Source organism: Dama dama, chromosome 33, assembly GCF_033118175.1.
Source record: "Dama dama isolate Ldn47 chromosome 33, ASM3311817v1, whole genome shotgun sequence".
Classification (NCBI taxonomy): domain Eukaryota; kingdom Metazoa; phylum Chordata; class Mammalia; order Artiodactyla; family Cervidae; genus Dama; species Dama dama.
The window spans coordinates 21848048-21874649 of NC_083713.1; the positions used below are offsets into that span (position 1 = coordinate 21848048).

Here is a 26602-nt window from a genome sequence, read left to right on the forward strand (position 1 = left end):
AGGTAGTATAGAGATCTAAAAATGGGGCTTAAAACCCTTTCTAACAGAAGGGAAATAGAACTTGATGAATGGATTTGATTGAAGGCAAAAGGATTCAAAACTAAGGGTTGGGAAACATTGATTTATTTTATTTTTCTCAGCTGTAGTTTTCTTACCTGTTGAGTGGTAACAGTTAATACTTACTCTCTTGCCTTCTTAATGAAAGTTGCAACTGAGACTATAGATGAGAAAATTTTCTGAAAACTAGAAACTGTCTTTATGGAATATTAATTGCATTATGTTTAATCACTCTTCTAGAGCCTTAATTTGGAACGAGCCTCACCATTTCTTGACACTCTATCATTTAAAATATGGGAGAAATGAAATCCTTGGCAGAATTTTACTCCTTGCCTAGGTGTCTGGCTGTACATAAGGATTATAAAAATATACCCAAGACAATAAAAATACCTTTAAAAAAAAAATCTCTAGAATTTCATTAAATCAAGATTAAATCTACTTTTAGAATCTGGGAAAAAGGAAAAATTATTCCAAGAAAGGACTGTTGAGATAGTTTATAATAGTAAAAAATTGAAAACTTAAGTATATAGCAGTTTACTTATTTTCTCATCATCCCTACTCTGTCCTAAAAAGAACTCTATCCAATATTCTGTAATAACCTATATGGGAAAAGAATCTGGAAGAGTGAATATATGTATATGTATAACTGAATTGCCTTGCTGAAATGAACATAACATTGTAAGTCAACTATATTCCAACATAAAATAAAAAGTTAAATTAAAAAATAAAAAGAAACATGTTATCCAATTGTGCAATGATTAAATAAATTAAGGTTCCCCAATGGCTCAGTGGGTAAAGAATCTGCCTGCAATACAGGAGACACAGGAGACACAGGTTTGATTCCTGGGTCAGGGAGATCCCTTAAGAAGGAAATGGCAACCTGTTCCAGTATTCTTGCTGGAAAATCCCACACAAAGAGGAGCCTTGTGGACCACAATCCAAAGGGTTGCAAACTTTCGGACACAACTGATGACTACGTACTCAGAGCGCATCCAAAGTTATCCATTTACTATTTCATTTCAGTACCACTGGTTAGGAAGATACTATGCCAACCAGCACAGTTCTAAGCATAGGGAATATAGCAATAAAGTAAGATTTATGGAATTTACATTCTTGTTTAAAGAAAATAAACACAATAAATAATCTGTACCTTAAACTATTATATACCTATTTTAGTGATGGCATATACTGGTACACAAGGAAGGCACATAAAATACTAATTTAACATTTTGCGTCTGTGAGAAAAAGTGCTCTCCAAGAGCTAAGAAACTCCCTTATATACTTAATCTCTGGACTGACAGACATCCAGACCTATGAATAGCTAACCTCTTTAAGTACTGGAACTATAAATGTACTATGTTATGGGTTCAAGAAGATGTTACATGATGAACTTTTGAACTGCAACCAACCTCAATAATGGGACCCTATAAAATGATCAGAAAAGACAAAAAAAAAATGCTGTGGTAGTTCAAGAAAGGGATAGTTACTGTGGTTTGAGGTCATCAGAGTAGATAAGACAGGAGAAACTTTTGTGGGTCTGGAGGATTGATAGAGGATTCAGAAAACCAGGAAGATGGAGAAGGGCAGAGCGGTCACAGCAGGTTGAGAAGAACAACCTGTGCAAAGGCGTGGAGGCAGGAACGTGCAAGGACACTCTGGAGATAGCACATAAGTTTAATTTGGCCTATGGAAGGCAAGGTTGAAAGGGTAGGCAGGGCTAGAAAGCTGAAAGTTGGATGTTAAATGCTAGGCTAAGTAGTTTGGACTACAGCCCAAGAGTCCACAGAAAACCACTCAAAGAGATGTTTGCAAAAAGTTATTTTAAGAAATAGTGGTCTTAAGGGACTACATATTTTATGTAGTGAACAAAGAATTGGCTTTGGGATTACTAAATGTGGGTTGGCTGGAGTCTGTGGGTTGGCTGGAGCCCCAGCCTCTCCATCAGGGCAGTGCGTAACTGCGAAGATTCCTTAACCTCTGCGCATTTCACTTTCCTCATCGGCAAAGTGGGGGCAGCAGTAACACATATATCTCAAAGCCAAGGGCAATGGGATGATGCCTGCTAAGTGCTGGCGCCATCCGTGAACACATCCAAGAAGAGGGGTTCCCCAGGAGCCTCTGAGAGCCATGGAGTCACAGAGCAAGAGACTGAGGGTGCGGGCACCAGTCAGAGGCTGGTGAGCAAAGAGGGAGCATGAGTTAGGCTGGCAGAAATGGAATTCCAGACGAAGGCATATGAGGGGGAGTGGTTCCAAAGAAACAACGACCTCAGCCTCAGCGGGATGAACAGGTTGGGTGGGGCAGAGAGGACAGAGGTTTTTTTTTTTTTTTTTAATTTTTATTATTATTTTTTTTTTTTTTCCAGTGGGTTTTGTCATACATTGATATGAATCAGCCATGGATTTACATGTATTCCCAATCCCGATCCCCCCTCCCACCTCCCTCTCCACCCGATTCCTCTGGGTCTTCCCAGTGCACCAGGCCGGAGCACTTGTCTCGTGCATCCCACCTGGGCTGGTGATCTGTTTCACCATAGATAGTATACATGCTGTTCTTTTGAAATATCCCACGCTCACATTCTCCCACAAAGTTCAAAAGTCTGTTCTGTATTTCTGTGTCTCTTTTTCTGTTCTGCATATAGGGTTATCGTTATCACCTTTCTAAATTCCATATACATGTGTCAGTATGCTGTAATGTTCTTTATCTTTCTGGCTTACTTCACTCTGTATAAGGGGCTCCAGCTTCATCCATCTCATTAGGACTGGTTCAAATGAATTCTTTTTAATGGCTGAGTAATATTCCATGGTGTATATGTACCACAGCTTCCTTATCCATTCATCTGCTGATGGGCATCTAGGTTGCTTCCATGTCCTGGCTATTATAAACAGTGCTGCGATGAACATTGGGGTGCACGTGTCTCTTTCAGATCTGGTTTCCTCAGTGTGTATGCCCAGAAGTGGGATTGCTGGGTCTTTAGGAGTGGTTATGACGGCAGCACCGACAAACACAGGGGAATCCAGGAACTGCGGCCGTTTTCACAGAGGAGACAGAATTGGGTTTTGACAGGCTCAGAAGACAGCGTGACAGAGTGCATCAACAGAAAGGGTCAACAGTAAGGGGAGCGGTGGGAATGCAGCATGGGCTGGGTACAGAGGTCTGAGACACAAAGAGTGTTCCGCCTTTCTGAGGGAAATACGGTACAGTGATTAAGAGCACACGCTCTGGAGTCAGACCATGAGTCTGAATGCCAGCTCCACCGTCACTAACCGTGTCAACTTGGTTAAAGTGGCCTGACTTCTCTGAACCTATGTTTTCTCACCCGTAAAGCGGCATTGAGAGGATTAAATGAGTCAAAGCATATAAAACACCTAGAACAGCGCCTGTTGCACAAGACATGACCCATCCTATCAACTGCCACCAGGACCACTACCATCTTATCATCACTATCATCGTCATAATAGACTGTGGTTAGAGCATGCCTATTGTTTCCAAAGCACTGAGCATGGTCATTAGGATCAAGCTGATCAGGGTTAGCCCTGCAGCTCTGCCAAGTACTTGCTGCGTAACATGGACAAGTTACTCGACCTCTCTGAGCTGTGGTTTTCCTATTTATAAAAATATGGCTCATAATTCCTGCTTGGTACTATTGTGAAAATGTATAAAAGACCACATATGTAAAGCACTTAACTCCGTGCCTGACCCACATGAGCACTCAATAAACTAAGCTTATTATTATTGAAGCTAAAAGCAGAATACTCAATCTTGATCATCCCTACAACCAAGGCTGACCAGAGTAGAATCCCAGTGAAATAAAGAAGGAACAACTGGAAAAAAAGGGAAAACTTCACAGGACCTAAAAGCGGAGGCTCATTAGACAAGGTCTTGCAAGGCGGGTCAGAGGATGAGGCTTGAGAACACAGCAGAAATCAGATGGCCTCTTGTTGCCAAGAAGGCTTTGGCCATAGAGTCATAAGGGCCAAGTCAACTTAGGGGAGAGAAGCTGGTGTCTACAGGAAGCAACAAGGAAAGTGGGAGAGACTTAGGTTGTTCCCAAGAGAAGAGATCATTCCTCTGCTAAATCCTGAAGGAGAAGAGAACGGCAGGACGAGGACACAGGTGGAGACGTCAGGATGGGGAGAAAGGAGGGTCACCCCCGAGACTGGCCAAAGGGCACAGGGACGGGCCACAGAGTATTCAGGAGCACACAGGGACACGGAGACATCCCCCACCAGTCAGGGGTTTCTTGGCATCACGGCCAATGTCTGTCTATCTTGGTCACATGAATGCACTTCTGTCCCGGTAGACAGTCGCCATCTTTTCAACAGCGTTAGTGGCCAGGTTGAATGCCACAAGCATGTACAAAGAGGCAGAAAGGAGAGGAGACTGGCAGAGCCGCAGAGGTGAGCAAGTCTTCCGTATGTAGGACAGTGAGCTCAGCCTCTTCCCCAACCTGAAGTTCACAAAGGCAAAGTAACATCTGTGTTTTGTGTATACACTCAAGTAAAACCCTTTCAGTGGAATGTTAGCTTCGCACACTTCATGAATATAACATCCCCCTTAAAGTCATATTTATCACATAAATACTGAGCTTGGGATGTGGAGAGAACTAATAAAAATGCCACAGACTTTGAGTTCACACATGGGTAGAGCAAAAAAAAATTTGCTTTGGTCAGGGCATGAACACAGATCACCAAATTTCAATTTTTCTAACTGAGGTCATACAATAATGTAACATTTCCTTTCGCCATAACTTTATAAAGGAAAAAATTTAATATTAAAAAAAGAGGCCCAATATCACCTAAAAACAATTTAAAAATTAAATCAATTTAGATTTATTAAATACCTGTTACTATTATTATTTTTTTCTTTTCATTTTTGAATGTCAAATGAAAGCCATCTCACAGACTGGAAATGGTCTGTGAATCCAGTTTGAACCAACATGCTCAGGTTCATGACATGGAAGGAAAAAGCTTCTCAGGTCAAGAGGCTGAGAGACGGTATAATGAAGGAATTGTGTACTAGTTCAGAGTCTTCAATGACTGATCCAGAGTGGGACACCACACCAGGCAACTGTGGCTATAAGATGCAGTATAACATGGCTGTTTATTGCCGGTAGTTGGGGAACATACACTGTTCTGTGGGCCAGACAGAGCAGCAGAGAAGGCGGCCATGTAAGTGACCTAGTGGACTGTCAGGAGAGAGGGTGGAGGCTGCTCCCGAGGCAGCACGCAGCTGGGAGATCGCCCCCAGGGTCCAGGGTGTGGGAGGCTAAGGAAGCCAGAGGAAACTGCTGAGGAAATGAGGTGAGAGGGTTGAAGTGGGTGGGAGTCAGCTTAGGGGCGAAACCAGATTCAGTAGTTCTGAGGGTGCAGGGGAATGGACAGGTAAGAAACCTGAAAGGTGCAGGACCCACAGAATTTGCCCCTCTCGTGTCTGTCTTGTTGGCTCACCCTGAGAGCCCACGCTGGGCATGAACTGACCTTCCGCACACCTGTCCATTTCTTCCGAGTCCTGTAGCCAGGCTGCCACCTTGCTCTGGCCGGTCGTGCAGGTTGCAGGGAGGCTGCTGCTACAGGGCAGAGGGGACTGCCATGGAAAGCTATTTGGCTGCACCTACAGTGAACAGAAAAATGTGTAGGGTTAGGCAGGAATAGTACATGTAAATGACTAAAAAGAACACTAGCCTCCTCAAAGCGACATTAAAAAAAGGGGGGAAAAGGGCAAGCTCAAAATATGGAAGAAGCCTCTTGGCAAAATGTGGTGCAAGCTCAGGGGAATCAAATTTCATAGGTGATCACAACACTCGTTAAGCTGCCATCTCCACCGTATAATGAAGCGGACAATGCTTATGAATGCTATACTTGCAAGGACCTGCCAACTCAAATTTTCAATGGTTTCTGATTACTCACTAAGTTATGGTTGATAGTGTCCTTCTTGCAGTCCTCAACTCATGACTGAAGGCCTTTACTTTTTGAAAGCTCTCTGTACCCTTATGACTAACTCATGGTGTTATCAGCCACTTGTGATTCTTAAATACATTATGCACCAGCAAGCATCCTTTCCATCAAAATATTGAAAACCGCATATTCAATATGGCATTGCATATTGACAACTGTAACATATAAAATGGCAGTCTTGGGAATTCCCTGGCACTCCAGTGGTGAGGACTCAGCACTTTTACTGATGGGGGCCTGGGTTCAATCCCTGGTCAGCAAAGTCAGATTCCACAAGCCACACAGCATGGCAAAAAAAAAAAAAAAAAAAAAAGCCAGCCTTGGCAAGTTATTATCATCTATAGCTGACAGACTTTCTGTTAAAGAGACTTTATGTGAAATAAAGTTGTATGAAGTATGTAGATACTAAAGTGAGTGTAAGAAACCCTCCAAGAAAAAAGCAGAAACGTATTCCCCTAAACCTGAAACAACTTTAAAACTCCATATTTGATTTTAATATTCAATTACAACTGATTGTGTCTCTTGTAAATCATTATGAAGTGAAGGATGCGCATGCTTAGCAAACCCAGACTTATTTATTACCCGCACAGGGCCACAAAGCAATTAACATCCTGGAACCTCATCATTTGATGCCTAGAATGCAAGCAAAGTGATAAAAAGCTCTTTTCACTCTTTATTGCATTTTGATAAATGTAATGGAAATCTTTCACCAAGTTAGATCTTAGAGGTATGTCGTTTGTAATGAGAGCAATACATCTATGAAAACCAGAGCTGAAGCCCTTTTTTATTCCAAGGCAAACAATGGGGAGGATTTGGTTTCAGTTCTCCATTCTCAGATGTCACCCAAGTGATTTAATACATAACACAAGAGATGAAAATAATACATCTTTTATCAACACTGTGCCAAAGACACAGGCAGAAGCTGGAAGAACCAAATGATTAAATATGTATATATTTTTAATATCCATCTAGAATACATTTCTTGTTTAATTTGGACTAACTCTGGGATTCATTCCATTTTGTGATGAGAACACAGGGGGCCCAGAGAATCTTGGGGACTATCTTGAACATCTTGTGTGTGTTACTCAGTAAGTGACCTGTTCCCTAATAACTGATTCATTAGTCCCCTAGAGGTGGAAAAGGCAATCTACTCCAGTATTCTTGCCTGAAAAATCCCACAGACAGAAGAGCCTGGCAGAGTCCATGGGGTCACAAAAGAGTTGGACATGACTTAGTGACTAAACAACAATTGATTCATTTCCTTATATTTCAGAAGCAGTTAGTATTAGGGTTAATCCAACACCCTGTTTCTAGGAGAGAGATATTCCAGAATGAAATATGTTTGAGAGCCTTGTGAAATACTGGGTTAGCCAAAAAGTTCTTTTGGGTGTTTCTGTAGGATGTTATGGAAAAACCTGGATGAACTTTTGGGTCAACTGAATATAATTAACAGGATTTAACAAAAATTACTTAAGTAATTTCCATCAAAACAGCAATAGCTAAATACAGCTGTATTTAATTTAATCTGATTTGATGAGTCTTTCAGTTACCCCAGGAGGTTTTTCAATGCTTTGTAAGGAAACTTGGATATATGTTAGTCCATATATCCCTATGTAGGAAAACAGAGAGAGGCAGAACCTTCACTGAAACACATTTGAACTCAGTTCCCTGTGGCAGCCAGTTGTTCACAGATGTCTCTATTCTCAATATCAGGTGCCAAGTAAGAAACTGGAAGACTCCTGGATAGTGCAATGTGGCTATGGTTCAGAAAACCTAATTATTGCAGCAAAGGCAAAAACAGCTCTCTCCCTGTTCCACTGACTTAGCCTTGGTTTTTAACAGGCAACACCTCTAGTTTTTCAACAACACAGAAAAAAACAGCCCAAAGAATAGTTTCAGTTTCCCTTAATCTGGTACAATGGAAAAGACACCGATTTTGGAAACAAAGATGAAGATTCAGATGAAGCTGAGATGAAGACTTAGCTGATAATGTCCTCTGGAAAAATGCATAACTGTCTCTGAGCTTTGGCTATATTAAAGACTAGCGATGAATGAATGTCCAATGCTTAACACAGTGCCTAGTCTCAAATAGGCCACTACTTATGTTACTGTCGCAATCTCTAGCCCACTTGCCTTATCATGGGGAAATTCATTGATCTCTTTCATGGTCATGTATATATTACAGCTCAAGGCAAAAAAGCAAGTTTCATTCTGAAAACACTGTGGTCTTCTTATTACCACCCAGGAAGACATTGATTAGGTGTTGATTAACCAAATGTTCACTCTACACTCTAATATGCTTATAAAGCCATGTAAAATTAAGATATAGTCCATTCATAGGAAAAGTAACTGTTAATTCTCTTGGTGATCCACATTTCCATCTGATCTATTCTATACTTGTAATTAACTTTGATGCTAAATGTCATTATTGTTTTCTGAGTGTTAGTTTACAAAGCCAACCTTCTCTTCCTGGTTTGTCAAATGAGACTCAGTAAATATGTCTGCATAATCTTCCAAGCAATTTCTGGGCTGACTTTTATATAATGAAGTCATACCTTTCCATCCACAACTGAAACATTAGCAGCTGGTGAGGATTCAGCTGTGGAGGTTGAAGGAAATATGTGAAAACTAGCATCTCGTGGTGATCTCACAATTTCATTCTGCCGATACAACCGATGATGGCGCAGCTTGGAGACCCATGCATCAAACCAGTCCTGGGATTTCACCTACAACAATTAAAAGAGAGGAATAGGTAATTGTGAAGCCAATATCCTGTCTAACCATTAGTCTATGCAAATGATTTCCCAGATATTGGCAGAGAAACCATTTTAAGGCATCTTTACCTTCAAATGATAGATGTGTTCTTCGGTATCAAGGTCTATTCTCCGAGCTTTCTTTTTAATTGACATGACAGAGAGTCCCACATCGATGCTTCCATGGACCTTCCCTTTCTGGATCTGAAATCAAAAGATTGGTTAAAAGGCTGAAAGGATATGTGATCTGATGTGTTTTTGTACTGAAGTGAGCTTAATGTAAACTTTCATTTATCTACAGGAGATGGAAGATCACACCTCCTGAACAGAGAGGAAATGGCTAAGGTTCTGAAGTTAAGGTCCTTAATCTGAGGACAGCTGAAGTTGCAGTGACTTCATGCCAATTTCAATAAGTAAGGCTATTCATCTCACTCTTGTTTTGGCATAACTATAATGTTAATTCTTTGTAACTCTAGATTACACAGTTTACATCCTAAGAGAGACTTTTTCTGGTTCCTAAAATAACTATGGTCCATCTTTGACCTACAACCCCAAACATACCCAAGTAATCAGCTAGCAGACAGCTGCAGGGTAGAAATGGGCAGTCGGGACTGAGTGCACAGAGCCGGCAGCTCATCTTCTGGCTGCCCTCATCTGATCAAGGACACACAGCTGACTCATGAAGGAGCCAGGGATGGAACTGAAATCTGAGTCCTCTGCTATTTCTCCCACACACAATGACAAGAAGGAGAGTGCTTTCCAGTTTTGCATGCAAGCAATAACTTTTGATATTAAAGAAAGGTAATTTGGAATAATTTTAGAGCTGGGATGCTCAAGATAAAGGAATATATGAAACAGAAATGAAGTCCATAGATAAGTCTTAAAAAAACATCAGTAAGAACACAGGCTGAATTTCAGAAAAAGCACGTAAAGCATAGTTTAATGAGAAATGCAGGGAAAAAAGTCTACTTGAGTTTTCTAAGACAGAAAGGGTGATTTTTGTTAGTTGGTGACTTTTAGGTTTAAGCTTCTGTTTTTAACAGCTTACATTACAATAGTTAAATTTTCATGCAGCAGTTTGAGATTTTATGCTAGCTTGAGCATAAGCATAAAACACACCTTCCATGCAACATGGAAGTCTGGTAGGTTGTTAAGTCTTACAGGCACAGAAACACACAGAACTGGTAACTACGGCACAACACTTGGACACTGCGGTGTTGACTCACTTCAAGCAGAATTCGAAACCAATCCTTTTGTCTACTTACATCAAGTGGTGCCTTTGAATACTTTAACATTCCATTATCCAGGACAAAAAAACGCTGCAAGAACCAAACAGTCCCCAGTTACTATCAGTATTTTGAATTACATAAAACATTCACAAGTGTGGGTCTAATATTTTTTGGTACTTAGTAATCAACATGTTTGACCATTTCCATGTATTTGAATTTAGTGCACCTGGCCACAGCCAGTCACATGAAATGGTAAGGAAATCTGAGCTCTCATTCCATACCATTTACCTAGTAGGGTTCTTTTACACATAATCCAATGGGGATGAAATCTTTCACCACAGTTTTCTTTTCTGTTCTTTTTGGCTGTACCGCACAGCTTCTGGGATCTCAGTTCCCTGACCAGGGATTAAACCTGGGCCAAATTCTAACCAGTAGACCACATGGATGTCCCCCATCACCAGTTTTTCTTAATGGGGGAGTGGGGTAGCAGCCTTATCAATATGCTTGCATCTCCACTTAGAAAAATACTTCCATTTCACTATTAGTAAAACAGATTAAAAATTATTTCTGAACTCTATTAAGGGGGAATAAATAGATATATTTGGAGTGGTTTTTGTCTCTTCCAAGATACTCCTGGTCCAGTCCAAATAAATCTAGCTATTTTTGATCCACAAACCTCAGGAGCTCTTTTGGTTGATTTCCTTTCCATGGACAATTGACAGGAGAACAAACAGCTCCCGTGACCCAGTCAAACAATGGGTCCAGGGTCCTCTAGTCTCCACAGATGCAGGTAAATTACTGTGGCTGGTAAATTACTCGGCTGGGAAGTTTTTATGTGACTTAGGAACTCTAGGCTGCTGAGGTGACAGGCAGTCGGGCCTGGGGACACCCTGTACAGAACTCACAGAAGGTCACTGTAACCCTTTCTTACAGTTCTGGGGGGCAGCAAGTAAGCACTGGAGGAAAGAACCTTTACAGCTGAAAAATACTTGAGTTTTTGATTGCCTATGACTTGGGCAATCAAATGGACTGACGCTTGAATAAATACAGTATCACAGACCAGGAGCAAAGGCGATGAAGGGAGGACCTACTAATGCTCATGTAGCAAAATGTTCTAAGGGACGATCTAGAAAGAGCTGCAGCTGAACCACAGCCAATTTTGCTGAAACATGGATTGAGAGTGCTAAATTAAAGTCAGCAATTCAGATAAATGTGTTTTTTTGACCCCTTTCTTCTATTTTTCCATTTCTATCTATCAAAGAATTCTAGCAGAGATAACCTATAGGATGGTCATGGGGAGGAGATAAGCAAGGCCATTGATTTGAGGAATTGAAAAGTGGGAAGGTCAGAATGAAAGGCAAAGGTGCTTCCAGGAAGGCGTAAGGCCAGTTGACCAAAATCCAAGAGAGATCAAGGGTGAAGAGAGATTCCTGGTACTGGTATAATATTATGGGTTCGAGGAGACTGTCAAGGTTTCTGACAAGTGAGAGAGAAGAAGACTCTTTGACTGGCTTTTATTCCATCCTCAGAGATAGGGAGTTGAGGCAACATTTCCCATCTGTTAATTTTTAAGTCCTTCCCTTAATTTGCAAAAAATACATTTCCTTAAGGATGTTATAATCCATAACCTCCATTTTTGAGCCAATGGGCAGCAACCACCACTCCATTTGCACCCCCAAATCCATCTGCCTTGAGATGAAATCTATCAGCAGATGTGGCAAGTAATGAACCTGTTCTTCCAGTGATTCTAGATAGATACTGGTGGTCTATCCAAAGGCTTGTATTGAAAACTGAGGACAGCTTGCTTCTCCTAAGTGTCCAGAACTCTTGCTACTCAGGTCATTGCAACAATGCAATGCAAAATATTTTCTTCATAATTAAAACTGGAAGATGGAAAAATTATGTGGAGTTGGGGAGAGAGAAATACACCATATATATTAAAGGGCAGTAGACAAACTTCCAAAACAAGTGATTTTCCATCTTTAGTTTGCACTGGCAAACAATAATTCTAGGAATTTACTCCAAGAACTTAAATGGAAATTCATGTATAAGAATCTTCATCACAACATCATACAGTAAAAAATCAGACACATGTATACACACAGCAATAGGAAATTGGTTCAGTAGTGGTGGGGTATATAGTCTAAATCCATCTGATGAAATACATGCATGCATTTAAAAGCAGCTCAGGTTTAGAAGAATGTTTAATAAGAACATATTTATCCTAACTGAAGTTTAAGAAGCAGAGTACACAACAATATGTGTAAACTGGATTTTAAATATCGTGTAAAATATTTTTTCTCTGCTTACAGCCACTACAGAACGAATAGATATGACAGGCTGCAGCCTGTATGGTTAAAATAAGGCTGTATAACCACTTAATGACACAGAGTAAGACCCTCTCTAATTATGAAGATGATCTGAAGATGAATGTGATGAAAATGGTACCTTGTGCCAGCCTTTTAAAGGCCATTTTCTCTTCTTTAGCATAAAACCCTCATGTTTGTCTGGTCTCTGGACATTGGTTTGGCCTATTTTCAGTCCTTCTATAATTTCCCAGCTGTCAGCTTCCTAAGAGAAAAGAAGAAAAACAAATCACATATTTCTCAGTGTTTGATGACACACTTAGAAGCAAATTCCGAGGTAGAAGTTGCTTTTGAAACAACACTCAACCCATCAGAGGTATGAATATCACTCTGGCACATTCTCTAACATCACACACAGCTATGCACTTATAACTGAAGTGAGAACGCGCTCCTGGGTACACCTGGAGGAATGCAGGCCATCAGAACAGAGCTGGACAGCGGTGAAGTCTGGGGTAGAATGGTTTTGATTGCCTGTATTCACAAGATTTAAAATGCACTTTTCCAGGCAGTTCATCTCTGTGGACAGAGGCACATTAAAGTTTTAAAGTAAGATCATTTTGATGAAACATGTTCAATTAGCGTGTGGGCCTGACTTTCTGTAGAAATTAAAAAGGCTGTAGTAGCCTAAGTAGCTCACAATCTGTTAGGCTGAAGAGCAGCCCTGTGGGCATCTGTTTCCCCTTGGTGAGGCTGCTGACATTTCTAAGTGAGCATAAAGTGCCCCACTTGCCAAATACCCACCAAGAAGTCCGTGCTTTCGAAGACACACGTTGTGAGAAAAACACACCGTTGGGAGCCCATGGAAAGAACGCCCGACTGCATGGCCAAAAATCTGAGCTTCTTGAGTCCACATCACCCTCCCCTGTTAGTTCAGTTCAGTCGCTCAGTCGTGTCCAACTCTTTGCGGCCCCATGATCCACAGCACGCCAGGCCTCCCTGTCCATCACCAACTCCCGGAGTCCACCCAAACCCATATCCATTGTGTCGGTGATGCCATCCAACCATCTCATCCTCTGTCGGCCCCTTCTCCTCCTGCCCTCAATCTTTCCCAGCATCAGGGTCTTTTCAAATGAGTCAGCTCTTTGCATCAGATGGCCAAAGTATTGGAGCTTCAGCTTCAACATCAGTCCTTCCAATGAACACCCAGGACTGATCTCCTCTAGGATGGACTGGTTGGATCTCCTTGCAGTCCAAGGGACTCTCAAGGGTCTTCTCCAACACCACAGTTCAAAAGCACCAATTCTTCTGCGCTCAGCTTTCTTTATAGTCCAACTCTCACATGCATACATGACCACTGGAAAAATTTCCTGTTAAAAACAGACTAAATCATGGTTTCCTCTTCCATAAGATACATTTTGTTCATCTATGTTGTTTTTTAAAAAAGCTTTTAAAATGAATTGTCAAAATCAGAGGATTTCAGACTTTAAAAATCCAAATTTCTAGTGTTTGTGGAGGCGTAAGATGCTGGGAGGGATTCGGGGCAGGAGGAGAAGGGGCCGACAGAGGATGAGATGGCTGGATGGCATCACCGACTCGATGGACCTGAGTTTGAGTAAACTCTGGGAGTTGGTGATGGACAGGGAGGCCTGGTGTGCTGCGATTCATGGGGTTGCAAAGAGTCGGATACGACTGAGCGACTGAACTGAACTGAACTGAACTGAAGATCTGGCAATGTTGGTCCTGCCCTGGGGGATGGCAGCCCATCTTCAGTCTGCCACAGTCCCCCTTGGGTCTGCTTCCATGTTGGACAGCTGCTCTGCAGCAACATCTTGGGTTTTAGAATCCCCGGACCAGGTAACTTCCAACGGCCCACGCAGCTCTATAGTAACCGCTGACCTGGTAAACACCCGTGTTCTAGATCTCAGGCTTGGGGCTCACTCAAGCACAAGCAGAGGCAGGAACAATGAGGTCACATCGCGTGCATGACTGCTGCAATCCTGCCCATGGAGCAGGGAAGCAAAATCTCTCAGCACAACCTGCTTGACCACCTCAGCTCTGGAAAGCTGGATGCAGCTTCATGGATCAGGGCAGGCCTCTCTGCAGAACGATCTGACCCAAAGTGAGTCAGGAAGCTGACTTCTGAGGGGTGTTCTATCAGCAATCTTCTTTAGACTATGGCACAGAGGCTTCAGCGGGAATGGCAAGGGGTTCTATCTTGGGGCAGATGGACTTGCCAGCCCAGGGTCTGGGTGGTGGCTGTCCAGAGTCTACTGCAGGACTGTGAAGCTCTGACAGGACCCAGGGGCCAAGGGGCCATAGTCAGTTACTGACATCAGCCACGGAGATGGGAGGGAAGAGGGCTGCATATTTACCATCCATGCCTCTTTCTTCTGTCTTCTTTCATCTCAGAAGCTGCTTGCCCTCTGCTGTGTGTACTTAGTTGCTAAGTCATGTCTGACTCTTTGAGACCCTGTGGACTGTAGCCTGCCAGGCTCCTCTGTCTATGGGGATTCTCCAGGCAAGAAAACTGGAGTGGGTTGCCATGCTCTCCTCCAGGGGATCTTCCCACCCCAGGGATCAAATCTAGGTCTCTCATATTGCAAGCAGATTCTTTGCCATCTGAGCGACCAGGGAAGCCCACTTGCTCTATGGCTGAGTCAAATCTATGTTTAAGTTCAAATATGTATAAATGGAGTGGGATTTTCACAGAAAATTGTTTCCAGGAGATGTGGCTGAACATTGCTTCATGCTAACATCATTAAGGCTAGGAGATACTCCTGGCTTCTGAAGCCAGCATCATGCTTCTACCCGCCTGAAGCCCAAGCCCACAACCACCACCACCCCTGAGAACTGATCCAAGATCATTGCCATTTCTCCATCTTCTCGGTCATCTCTGCGGGCGCCTGGTGAATGAGCTATTAATACATCCCTCACGGAAATGCAGCTGCCAGTGCTTATCTGGTGACATTAAGAACCTTTAAAGGAGCTGTAAACTTCCTTGTACACAAGAAAACAACCTACAAAGTGATTCTCTACTTAAGTACTGTCAGAAACTGTGACTGATCTGGTCAGAACCATCAATTAGATATGGTAATTTTTTCAAAAATATTTCTTTCTAAATAAATCCACTTTCTACCTAAAAAAAAAAAAACAAACTTCTGATGAGACAATTTCAGGCTCTGTACCCTATTTTTAGGACACTAAAAGGCACTGTCCTCAGGAGTACAAAGCAGAGTGCTTTGGTATATTCATTTTTTAATACTGAACTGTAATTCAATCCAGGTGAGCACTGTTTATAAATAATGAGAGAATAATAGAAGAAAATAGCAAGTTCTTGTACAAAGTCCAGTTATCTTTGGCTTTTCATTCCATCAGTGAAGCAGATAAAAATGATTGATTTTTATTCCATAAAACTAATAGATTTCTATAGATTTCTTTTAGAAAGCCTTAATGTAATCAAGAAATTAAAAAGAAAAACTCTCTACATATGTGTACCTATATTCATGAGCACTCTCTCTGGTCCTAGAGAGATATCAGCTGTATTTAATGATATTTCTATTTTTAGTAGCCCCATCGATGGATAGCATCTCCAGAAGAAGAGCATTTTTATTTTTGGCTAGATCTTATCTTATTCGAAGGCTAGTGTTCATCTTTGATTTATTCTCTCTCCATGTGTGACGAATACTCTGCATTACTTATGAAAATGGAAATCTTTAATAATAAGTACAAATGCTATTTGAATTTTTTCTTAATTAAATTCAGAATGTAGTAATAGCTTGTCCCTGTGGAACTATGACTACTGATCTCTGTCACAGCAGTTTTTTTCTTCTTTGGGAATTTAACTACAGAGGGAAAAAAGGGGCGGGGCTGTGTGGATAAGACAGAAAAAGCAAAAAGTTAAAAATGTATTTTGTAAATATACACGCAGCAGTTCTGAACAGGTAACTGCACTCACTCTGATTCAGCATTACTACACCCAGCAAAAGAAATTAGGAAGAATCCTAATATAGTTCTTAAAGTTAAATAAACTGTCAAACAGACAAAAAAGCAAAGGATAATGCCAGAGCAAACAGTTCTATTTCAATTATAAATACTGATGATAATGTTACATATAAGGTGTGTAAGAAATGAAATATCCTATCTTAGGACTTCATACAATTCATCTCTATACTTAGTAGACCAGGTCTGTTTTGAGAAAGCTAAAATTGCTTTCTGAAAACTGAATAACTTTTCTTAATTTCAATTAATATCAATTTTCTTCTTAAAGTCACCAACTTTCATAGGTTTACGTATATTAGAAACAGTCAAAAACCCTAACATAATCAATACTTGCAACAGATATACAAACATTTTTGCTATTACAAAAGTTTTAAAAACACCGCCGATCTAATAATAATACCCCCAAACAGAAAGGAACCTGATAACAGCCCTAGGCTGTTCATTTGGAAAAAAAAAAGACATTTCCTTTCTCAAGAGTATATTCTATAGGCGCATATGCGTAGGTGGTAGATACGTGAAATGCTTTCGGAGGTGAAAGTATCAAACAAAGCATTTGAACAAATCCTGAGACAAGACTATGTGTACTTTAAACAGTGTTCTTCCACCACCAACCAGTACCCAGGGAGTCCATCTTCTCTCAAAGTGGCTGAGGGATGGTGAGACACTATGGTGTCTGGATTGAACGGGACTCTGATTTCATGGGGTCCCAAGAGAGCTGTTATGTATTTGTACAGAAACACAACAAGAATATGAGTCACACAGCAAGATCTAAGCAGGCAGATGCATGGAGAAGTAATGAGAAGTGGATGTTGCCAGGGTCCTACCCAGATCCCAAAGTGGGTGCTCAATCAGTGTGAGCCACCTTCTCCATCACCCCTACATGGGGTTATTCTCTGTCCTTTAGCTGTGTCTTAAGAGAGAACTGAGGTTTCAAAGAGATTTCTGGTCATATTTACCAAGTAGACATTCTCTGTTTGCCATTCAAATAGAAATAAGATTGTTGTTCATTTCTAAGTTTTTTTTTTTTTTTTTACAGTTTAATAACTCCCTTATTTTAATTTGGCAACCTGCTCCTATCTGACAGAATAAACTCTATGGCTTGTAACACCTTCAAAGTATAAAGAGGTACTATATTCTACAATATAATAGTGTAGTAGAGCATTCTTTTCACAAAGGATTCTGTTTAATGTAGGAAAAGCAACATGGATGAATCAGTTATCCATACTTAGTTAACCTTTTGGGGAAATAAAGTGCCATTTTTGTCTTTGGATTCAAAATCCCCATGCATTCTATTTTTTGAGTTTCTCAATAGGGGAGCCTGAAAATCTCAGGGAATTGAGCAGGGGATGGGAATACGTAGGATGGTGTCTCCTCGAATCTTCTTTGTGATTTTTGCACAGGCATAAGTTAATTTAGATGTTCCCGTAGTCTGAGGAAAAGGAGGCCCAAGGAGAGGGAACACTGGCTTCCACGATTCAGAAAAGGTCTGCATCAGTAGTCTCTGTGTCCCCCTCGGAGCTCACTGCCAGGAAGCCCAGCTGTATGAAGGGTACTGAACTCTGAACACACAGCAGCCCCCCTGGGTAGGGACTCTTTACCCTGCAGGTGGAACAGAGTTTAAACGAGTTTGAGTCCCTGACCTGCGACTCAGCAGCTTTTTTCACTCTGGGCAAGTTACTAACTCTCGGTTCCTGTATTTGTAAAATGTAATAAATACCTACTCTACATGGAACTGCCCATAAGGATTATAGTAAATGGAATCGTCTTAATGTAACACCTGGTACCCAGTGCATGGTACCTGCTGTTGCTGTTGTTGTTACTTCCGGGCCCAGTGATTTTTTTTTTAATTACCTTGATATAGAAATATTAGCTCATCTCTCCAAGAGAGAAGGATGATAATTTCTCTTGCCTTTCCCTTAGAACAAAGAGAAAGTGAAAAGAAATGAAAGTGTCAGTCACTCAGTTGTGTCCGACTCTTTGCAAACCCATGGACTGTAGACCACCAGGTTCCTCTGCCCATGGAATTCTCCAGGCAAGAAGACTGAATTGAAGTATTTCAAGGTCAACAGTGGACTGGCGTATTTCAATTCATTTCCTCCTCCAGGGGATCTTCCGCACCCAGGGATCGAACCTGAGTCTCCTGCATTGCAGGCAGATTCTTTACTTTCTTAGCCACCGGGGAAGCCCAAAACAAAGAGAATTCTGGCCATCTGTATGTAACCCTGCAAATCTCAGCAAATACATGTTCATCTCTTCCCTTCTTAGGGCAAGATACCCTACATACTGGGAGGGGGGAAAGAAGAGAAAGAGCAGTTCTACAATGGGCATCACAACCAGTTTAGGGGAGTCAGGTGAAAGAGGTGTCGTTCAACTGGCCCGGGGCCAGATCTCCTGCCACCTGAGCGAGCAGACACTGCGTCACTGACCTTGGAGAGCGGCACCGGCTCTGGTTCCAGCAGCTGCCGACTTAGAGAGGGTTCGGTGCTCGTGGAAGAAGTCCTCTCCAGTATGTGGATGCTCTGAAAACACACAGAAATACAGCTGAGGGTTAGAAAATCCATTCCTCATGTGGGTGGACAGGAGGGTGAGATCACACACATCACAGTAAGAGCAGCAAGCTACGTCAACGATGACGAGTTCCAGAGGGGACCAAACGCAGCAACAACTGTAAAAGTGTCAGGACAGGATTTTGTCTCCTTCCCTTATGGATTTGATGGTGAATTTCTGCTACAATACTGATTTTAGTCTTAGAGAGTCAGAGAGCACATAAATTAAAAAAAAAAAAAACATGGAATAAGTCCCAACATTTTCATAACTTTATGAGAATGGTGGTACACCTACTACCTTAGATGGCTAGCCTTATATAGAAATATTTGCTCATCTTTCGAATGGCAGGAAACAGAGGAAGGTCTACATCAAAAATCCCAGAGCCATAATACTGTTCAGTGCCTAGAGTTTCTTATAATCCTTATAAGATAATTATATAATAATATAATTATTATAGTTACAATAATATGATAATTCTTAAATGCAGAGAAGAAAATGATTCAACAAGCAGTAGATGTCTTTTACAAAGATTATAAAGAGCATTCACAGACCAGTAAGATGACATTCCAATAGGAAAGTAGGCAAAGTATATGAGCAGGCAACTTGTGCAGAATATTTGAAAAGATGTTCAACTTCAACCACAGAGGTATTTAAAGAAATGAAAACCAAAATAATAATGATTTTTTTTTTAACCCATTACATTCAAGAATAGATCAGGGTTGGGGGAAAAGGAGTATATATTTGGTATACTTTTTAAAGAGGAATTTTGCAATTTTATTAAAAAGTCTTTGGAGAAAAAAGTACTGCCTAGTTGAACCAGCAATCTCATAGCTAAGTCTTTACTCTAAGGAAGTAATCAGACCAGTATGGAAAGATACAGGAACAGATATACTTACTAAAGCATTATCTTATTATAGTAAAAAAAAATCTAATATATATGAGAATGGTACAGATTTTTAAGGAAGTATTAATACCATGCAATGATTAAAAATGATAACATGAACTTTGGTTTATTGATATGGAAAAAATAGTCATGGTGTTTGGTTAACTAAATAATCAGGCTATAAAGAATATGTAGAATATGATGATGCTAAGCTTACAATCAAAATATGTTCCAGAATGTTACAGTAGCTGTACAGAGGTGGTGGAATTACAGATGATTTTTAATTTTTTTCTTAATTTTTTTAGTGCAAAAATATAAATTATATTTGGAAGAAATTAAGCACTTTATACAAAGGGATAAATCTGAAAGATATTAAAGAAATAATCCAATGGAGTTAATATTCAGATACAGGCTGAAAATGTAACATTTTTACTCTAATTATAACATTTCATTGTTTCAATACACTAAGTTGGATTTTATTTACCTATTAAGGTCTCTATTTTTCCTATCTCATTAGAAAACTGTCAGATTAATGTCTGCTTCTTCATAAAGCACGTTACACTTTGACCTGAGCCAAATTATTCTAATTTCTATTCAGACTTTTGATTATTTCTGTAATCTTGAAAATAAGTAGTCTGACTAAATTTTTAAAATCGTATCATTGCTTTTTAAAGTCACTTATTAGAAAGAGAATAACTGAGGTGGAAGGTTTATTTTTCCAATTTGTGAGGAAGCGGAAGAAATAAGAACAGATATCTGGTGACCAAACACAGAGGGGCAGAGGTTAGCAAGAATTTCTAATCTGACAGCCAATGTGTCCAAGGACAATTTAAGCATTAAATGAGACTCCGCTCTTTCCATTCCTAGGTTCACTTCAATTAGCAGGGAAAAATGATAAATGGGACTGGGCATCCACATCTGTGCCTGCGCCTTTTGTGGGAGTCAGAAGCAAAGGCAGACTATGAAGAGAAAAACAGGCGGTGTGTGTTCAGATCTTTCAATGGGAACAAACGACCTGGGACTTGCATTATTGTTCATGTTAGTATTCTGGATGGGATCCTATTTAAAACATATCAGCTAAATATGAAATTTAGATTTATTCTGAGATCATGTATGTAACAGGAACTAAAGTGAGAATTATTGCCATGGTTGAAGCAAAAATTGTATTACCCTCGAGGATGCCCTCGCAGCCTCTCATTTTTTTGTGTGTGTTTAAAAATAATAAAAGTAGTATGTGCTCAAAAAATTCAAATACAGAATAGAAATATATAAAAGAAGGCAAAGTTCCCACCCCACTGTTACTCACCCTCCTCATCCCTCTAGCTTCTGCAGCTGTGGTTCTCAAAAGGTTGTCCGTGAAGCTTAAAGGTTCCCATGGCCCTTTCAGGGCATATGCAAGTTGAAAACTTTTTATAACCATACCAAAATGTTATTTATCTTTTTTACTCTCATTCTCTCACTAATGTATAGTGAAGTTTTTCAGAGATTATATAACATAAGGACGCCTCTCCATTTTCATACATGCAGATGTCTGGGCAATCAAACACACATACATTGCCTTTGGGTCCCCGTTGCCTACCCCCCATAACAAATACACACAGTAAGAAATGCAAAACTTGGAAAGAAACTTGACCTTAGCAGCAATGTAGGCAAGAAATAAAGGACTAACTTAGGAACTTAGCCAGGTGAAAGAAACTAAATCACCTAATATTCAAATCAAGCCACAGACACAGAAATCAATTTAGGATATTTAATGTATAAAAAAAATGAGTTTTGTCTCTATAGAGACCTGGGGATACTTAAAGTGTAGTTGGGATTCTGTGTGTCAGAACGGTTAGTGACAAAACAAACCAGGACAGAATCTGTAAAATACCTACTGCAGTACCTGTCACAGAGAACACAATATTAGTTATTTTCTCCACTCAATTTTACAAAAGTTTGCATTAGGTAAGAAAAGTAAGAGGTTCACTCATTTCAAACTTTTTATAATAAAGAGTTGGACACGACTTAGCGGCTGAACGACACACTCCAACTTAGTGGATAATCCAAACTCCAAATTTTGTTGATTTTCCAAGGTACAGAGAATCATAAAAATGTTTACTAAGATAATTCTTAAATCATTCTATAACGATTCTTCATAGGGCCCTGAGGACCCCTTATTCTGGAGGGGCCAGACAATCTCTCTGAGGGCCACAGAGTTTCCTGCTTATCAAGGGTCATCTGGGTGCACACCTTATCAAAATAATCACAGATGCTCTTAAGTTCTTTTCTGGAAAAACTGTTTAAAGTCACACTTTAAATTTCAGTCTTCTTCAACTATCACTAACTCAGTATATTTTACTGGAAAAGGCATGATTTATAAAATTACCAACTGATATCTATTACTATTAATTTAACTAGCCCCCAAAATAAGCTATTTCATTTACCTTTCATAATGATAATAAAGAAGCCAAAAGCTCTTAAACAAATTTCTGCAGTATATTGTATATTTGTATATTATTCAAACCTATCATCTATCTGATAATAAAAAATTAATTGACTACCTTAAGAATTGGCTTCAAACTCGTGGTTTTTAAATAAAAGTCAAAAATATATCCCTGAAGTTACATAAGGACACACAATCACTCATTATTTTAATGAGATACCCAACTACGTCAATGCTATGTTCTTAATATTGGCAGATATGAAGAAGACAGTTTTCAAATCTGTCATACTCAGTCTTGGACTCGAGTTCAACTGTGTGCTCCATGAAAGTAGGAACAAACTTATCTTCACCTTGGTATCCCACCCCCTTGACCTCTAGCACAAGGCCCTGCATACTGTAGCCAGGCAATCTCTAGAATTTTTTAGATCTCTTTTATTAAGTTGTAGAGAATGGTCTCTCAGCAATCATTAACACAAGATCAGGTATAAAACTCCCTTCTAGTTTCATTTTGGAATTATAAAAATCACAGCTCCAATAAGAAAGAATTTTTGAAAACATTTTAAAATAAGGACTTAACTTTTAAAATGAAAACATCTGGTGAGTTAACATCTGGTGAATTAAGCTCTTGTTTATTAGGTGTAAAGCTGTGACTGGTCAATGGAGAACACAAAAAAAATGTATTAATAATGTGGCAACATCTTCAGTAACAAAAATTAAATCTTCACGTTTCCTTTAAGATCATAACTTGTGCTATACTTGGTTTTCTTCACGAGCTGCCTATTTTCATATTCTTTCACGGTGACTTGGAAACACATCCACCTACCCCCAAGGTGTTATACATATTATATAAGAAGGTTAAATAAAGGATTACATATATCTGTTCATTATTCTTTTAAAATCAAGTCTCCTTTCAAATACTAAAATTACAACTTAATTTCTAGGTTTTTTAAAGACTTTTTTTCTAGAGCAGTCTTAGCTCCACCACAAAACTGAGAGGAAGGTATAGAGATTTCCATGTACCCTTGCCCCCCACGCATGCATAGCCCTCCCCCATTATCAATCCCTCGGAACAGTGTGGCGCCATTTGTGACAAATGATGAACTTAGGTTCATTCCAGGTCAGTATTTTAAGGAACTTAGAATATACAGAGAAGGTGAAAGTACTCACCCATCCTTTGTTCTCCCAGCTCACAGAAAACTGAGGCACTCTTAGCTTAAAACCAGGAGTTGAGCGCATATTTCACTGCCGCTCTTTCATTTGGTAAAAGTTAGTCCCCTGGGTAATACCCACTAACCTTAATACCTCCTGGGCAGCAAGCGGAAATCTGTTGACGTGACTACAGTCTGGTTTACGTGGTATCAAAGATGTGGGTAAACAGACATACAAAGAGACATTTAATACAGCTAAATGGTTTAGTCGAAACTCCTGCAGAGAGAAAGACGACTCTCAAAATGAAAGTCCGCAGAACTGCTGAATGGGTCTCTTGGCTTGTCTGGCCTGTTGTGTAATTTTATTTTAGAGATGTAAAAGAGCTGCTGGAAAAATGGTAGGTTGTGGCTACCAATTTCTGTATAGACTCACTTTCCATACAAATTTAAAACAGTATTAAAGAGACCACTGCTCTCTGAATGTTAACTCCATTGAAATTGCTCATCCAATGAGTTTTATCTAAGTTATAATATTTTTTCTGTTCATGAATTGTATAAACTACTTTCAAAGAAAAATATCCAAAATGATTTATAAACTTCAAAAGTATTTTCTTATTTAAGCTTCTGATGATTAGGCTCGTCTCTCTTCTAGTTCTTCTAATTTTGACATAGCAACACTATTCCAGTGATACTAGTAACCTTTAGTGTTGATGATGATGACAGTAGTGATATCTCATATTCAGTGCTTTCTATATCCCTGTCTCTTACACGGGTTATTTCACTCCATCTTCACCAAAAGCCTTTAAATAATGGCTATTCAATTTATTTTATGGCTGATTGAACAGAGAGAGGCTCAGTGAGGTTAATGACATAGAGTAAGTATTAGAGTTGGAATGGAAATCAAGATTCTCCTCTGGACTCCAGGCTTTTAAATACTGACCTCTACTAAAGTCAAAGCTAGTATTAGATGTCAAGATTGCTGGGAGAAAGTGGAAGGAATGACAGATTTTATTTTCTTGGGTTCCAAAAATCACTGTGGATGGTGGCTATAGCCATGAAATCAAGACACATTCCTTAGAAGGAAAGCTACGACAAACCTAGGTGACACATTAAAAAGCTGGGACAACAGGGCTTCCCTGGTGGCCCAGGGGTTAAGAGCCCAGCTTGCAATGCAGGGGACAGCAGTTCCATCCATGGTTCCGGAAGACCCCATATGCCGCAGGGCGGCTAAGCCCACGTGCCACACTACTGAGCCCGAGCTCCGGGAGCCACGAGCCCCAACTCCTGAGCCCACGTGCCACGACCACCAAAGCCTGTGCACCCTGGAGCCTGTACAGCAACAAGAGAAGCCCCCACAGTGAGAAGCCCTTGCACCTCAACTACAGGGTGGCCCTGCTCACCACAACTAGAGAAGGCCAGCACGCAGCAACGAAGATCCAGCACAGCCAAAAACTTAAAGAAACAAACAAACATAAATAAATAAATAATTAAAAAACAAAACAGAGACATCACTTGGCGGACCAAGGTTCATACAGTCAAAGCTATGGTTTTTACAGCGATCAGGAGGTATGGATATGAGAGTTGGATCATAAAGAAGGCTCCGCGCCGAATAACTGATGCTTTCGAACTGTGGTGCTGGAGAAGACTCTTGAGAGTCCCTTGAACTGCAAGGAGATCAAACCAGTCCATCCGAAAGGAAATTAACCTTGAATATTCATTGGAAGGACTGAATGTGAAGCTGAAGCTCCAATACTTAGGCTACCTGATGTAAAGAACTGACTCACTGGAAAAGATCCCAATGCTGGGAAAGATGGAAGGCCAAAGGGGAAGTGGGTAACAGAGAATGACATGATGAGATAGCATCACCGACTCAATGGACATGAATTTGAGCAAACTCAGGGAGATAGTGGAGGACAGAGGAGTCTGGCGTGCTGCAGTCCATGAGGTCGTGAAGAATCGGACATGACTTAGCAACGGAACAACAGCAACAACACAATATTAGATGACAAAAAACTACAGCAATTTCAAGTAGTGTTTAACCTTAAGGCTAACTGAACACATCCACCACAACCTTCCATGGAAACAGAGGGGCAGAAATGAGTAAAACAAGTTTACAGCATTCTTAAATAGGGTGCAACCGTGAGGTTTGCTTCCAAGTTTCCAGAACTAACAGCAAGTCAGCTAGCTCTACTTCAGGAATGCAGTGTCTGATGAAGAGAAAAGAACAAAGAACGTAGTTTTGCAGTCACATAGACAACCATACAAACCCCCATGCTGCTATTTACCATGTAAATAAAGAGGGCAAGTCATGAACCTCTCTCAGCCTCAGTGCTTTCTATCTCCAAATCGGAGAGGTTAAAGTCTACCTTAGAAGACACTGCAAGTCACTGACTTGGCACCCAGTGTATGGACAGTTCTACCATACACTGGCACACAGTAGGCATGCCATAAATGGTGGCTAACAGCTCAAATTACAAATGATGTAAGAAAAAATGTTCAGGAATCTTGTGCACTCTTATTTCCACAGAAAGATGTGTCCAAATACTCTACAGGTGTACGACACCTGGGTGCCCTTTGGAAGCAAACAAGCCACACCTGACAAGGCCATTATGTTACCTGGTCAATCCAGCAACTGTAGTCAGCACCATCTCATGACTGGAGCACTGGAGCTTATTGAGAAAGCTGACAAAGTGAATGGAGACAGATGCCCTTGGATACTTGCCAGTGGGAAAGCAACAGCGGTGGATAGTGATGCACATTCCATATGTTGTGAATGCCTACGGCAAAAGAGGCTCACAGTCTTGCCTCTGTCTTCTTAATCATGTTCTTAAAGGGACTATTTTTATTATTTTTGGAATAGCATAAAATACCAAAATCACCAAAGCCAGAAGGCCATGACTGAAGAAACAGTTAATTCTACTACTTTCTCTATAGTAATAATCATCTTGCTCTCCATGAAAGACGGCAGAATTACATTAATAATAAATCTCCATATAAGCACCACTAAAATGAAATGAAAGTAGAAAACTCTAGGCATAGTGGCTGGGAAAATTCCACACTGCATATCTGGGAAACCCTGAGGGACGAATCAACAATCATCACATTCTTGACTCTGGCTGCATAGAAACACAAGCTTGTTAAGAGCCAACAGCTATGGCCCCACAGTGAAGTCGTCTGTTGTTGGAAACCCTGCATTGTAAGAAATACAATCACGGCCCATTGAGTGGTCCATTTACAGCCAAGAGGAATTCCGCAATCTTGACTATGAAGTGGTAAAAGGCATGTGAATAAACAGGTCTTT

The 26602-nt window shown here is 40.4% G+C and overlaps 1 protein-coding gene across 11 annotated transcripts in view; it reads right to left on the bottom strand.

Moving 5' to 3' along the window:
• OSBPL6 (oxysterol binding protein like 6) overlaps nucleotides 1-26602 on the bottom strand; it is a 206051-nt gene that overhangs the window by 48046 nt on the left and 131403 nt on the right. For 10 of the 11 annotated variants that reach the window (XM_061135575.1, XM_061135584.1, XM_061135583.1 and 7 more), the window contains 6 exons: nucleotides 18725-18817; nucleotides 12442-12564; nucleotides 10030-10083; nucleotides 8855-8968; nucleotides 8567-8737; nucleotides 5538-5670 (listed from right to left, as the gene is read on the bottom strand). In XM_061135575.1, coding sequence (XP_060991558.1) covers nucleotides 5538-5670; nucleotides 8567-8737; nucleotides 8855-8968; nucleotides 10030-10083; nucleotides 12442-12564; nucleotides 18725-18817 — 688 coding nt within the window. The remainder of the gene's footprint in view (nucleotides 1-5537; nucleotides 5671-8566; nucleotides 8738-8854; nucleotides 8969-10029; nucleotides 10084-12441; nucleotides 12565-18724; nucleotides 18818-26602) is intronic. The other variant, XM_061135580.1, reaches the window with a different exon arrangement.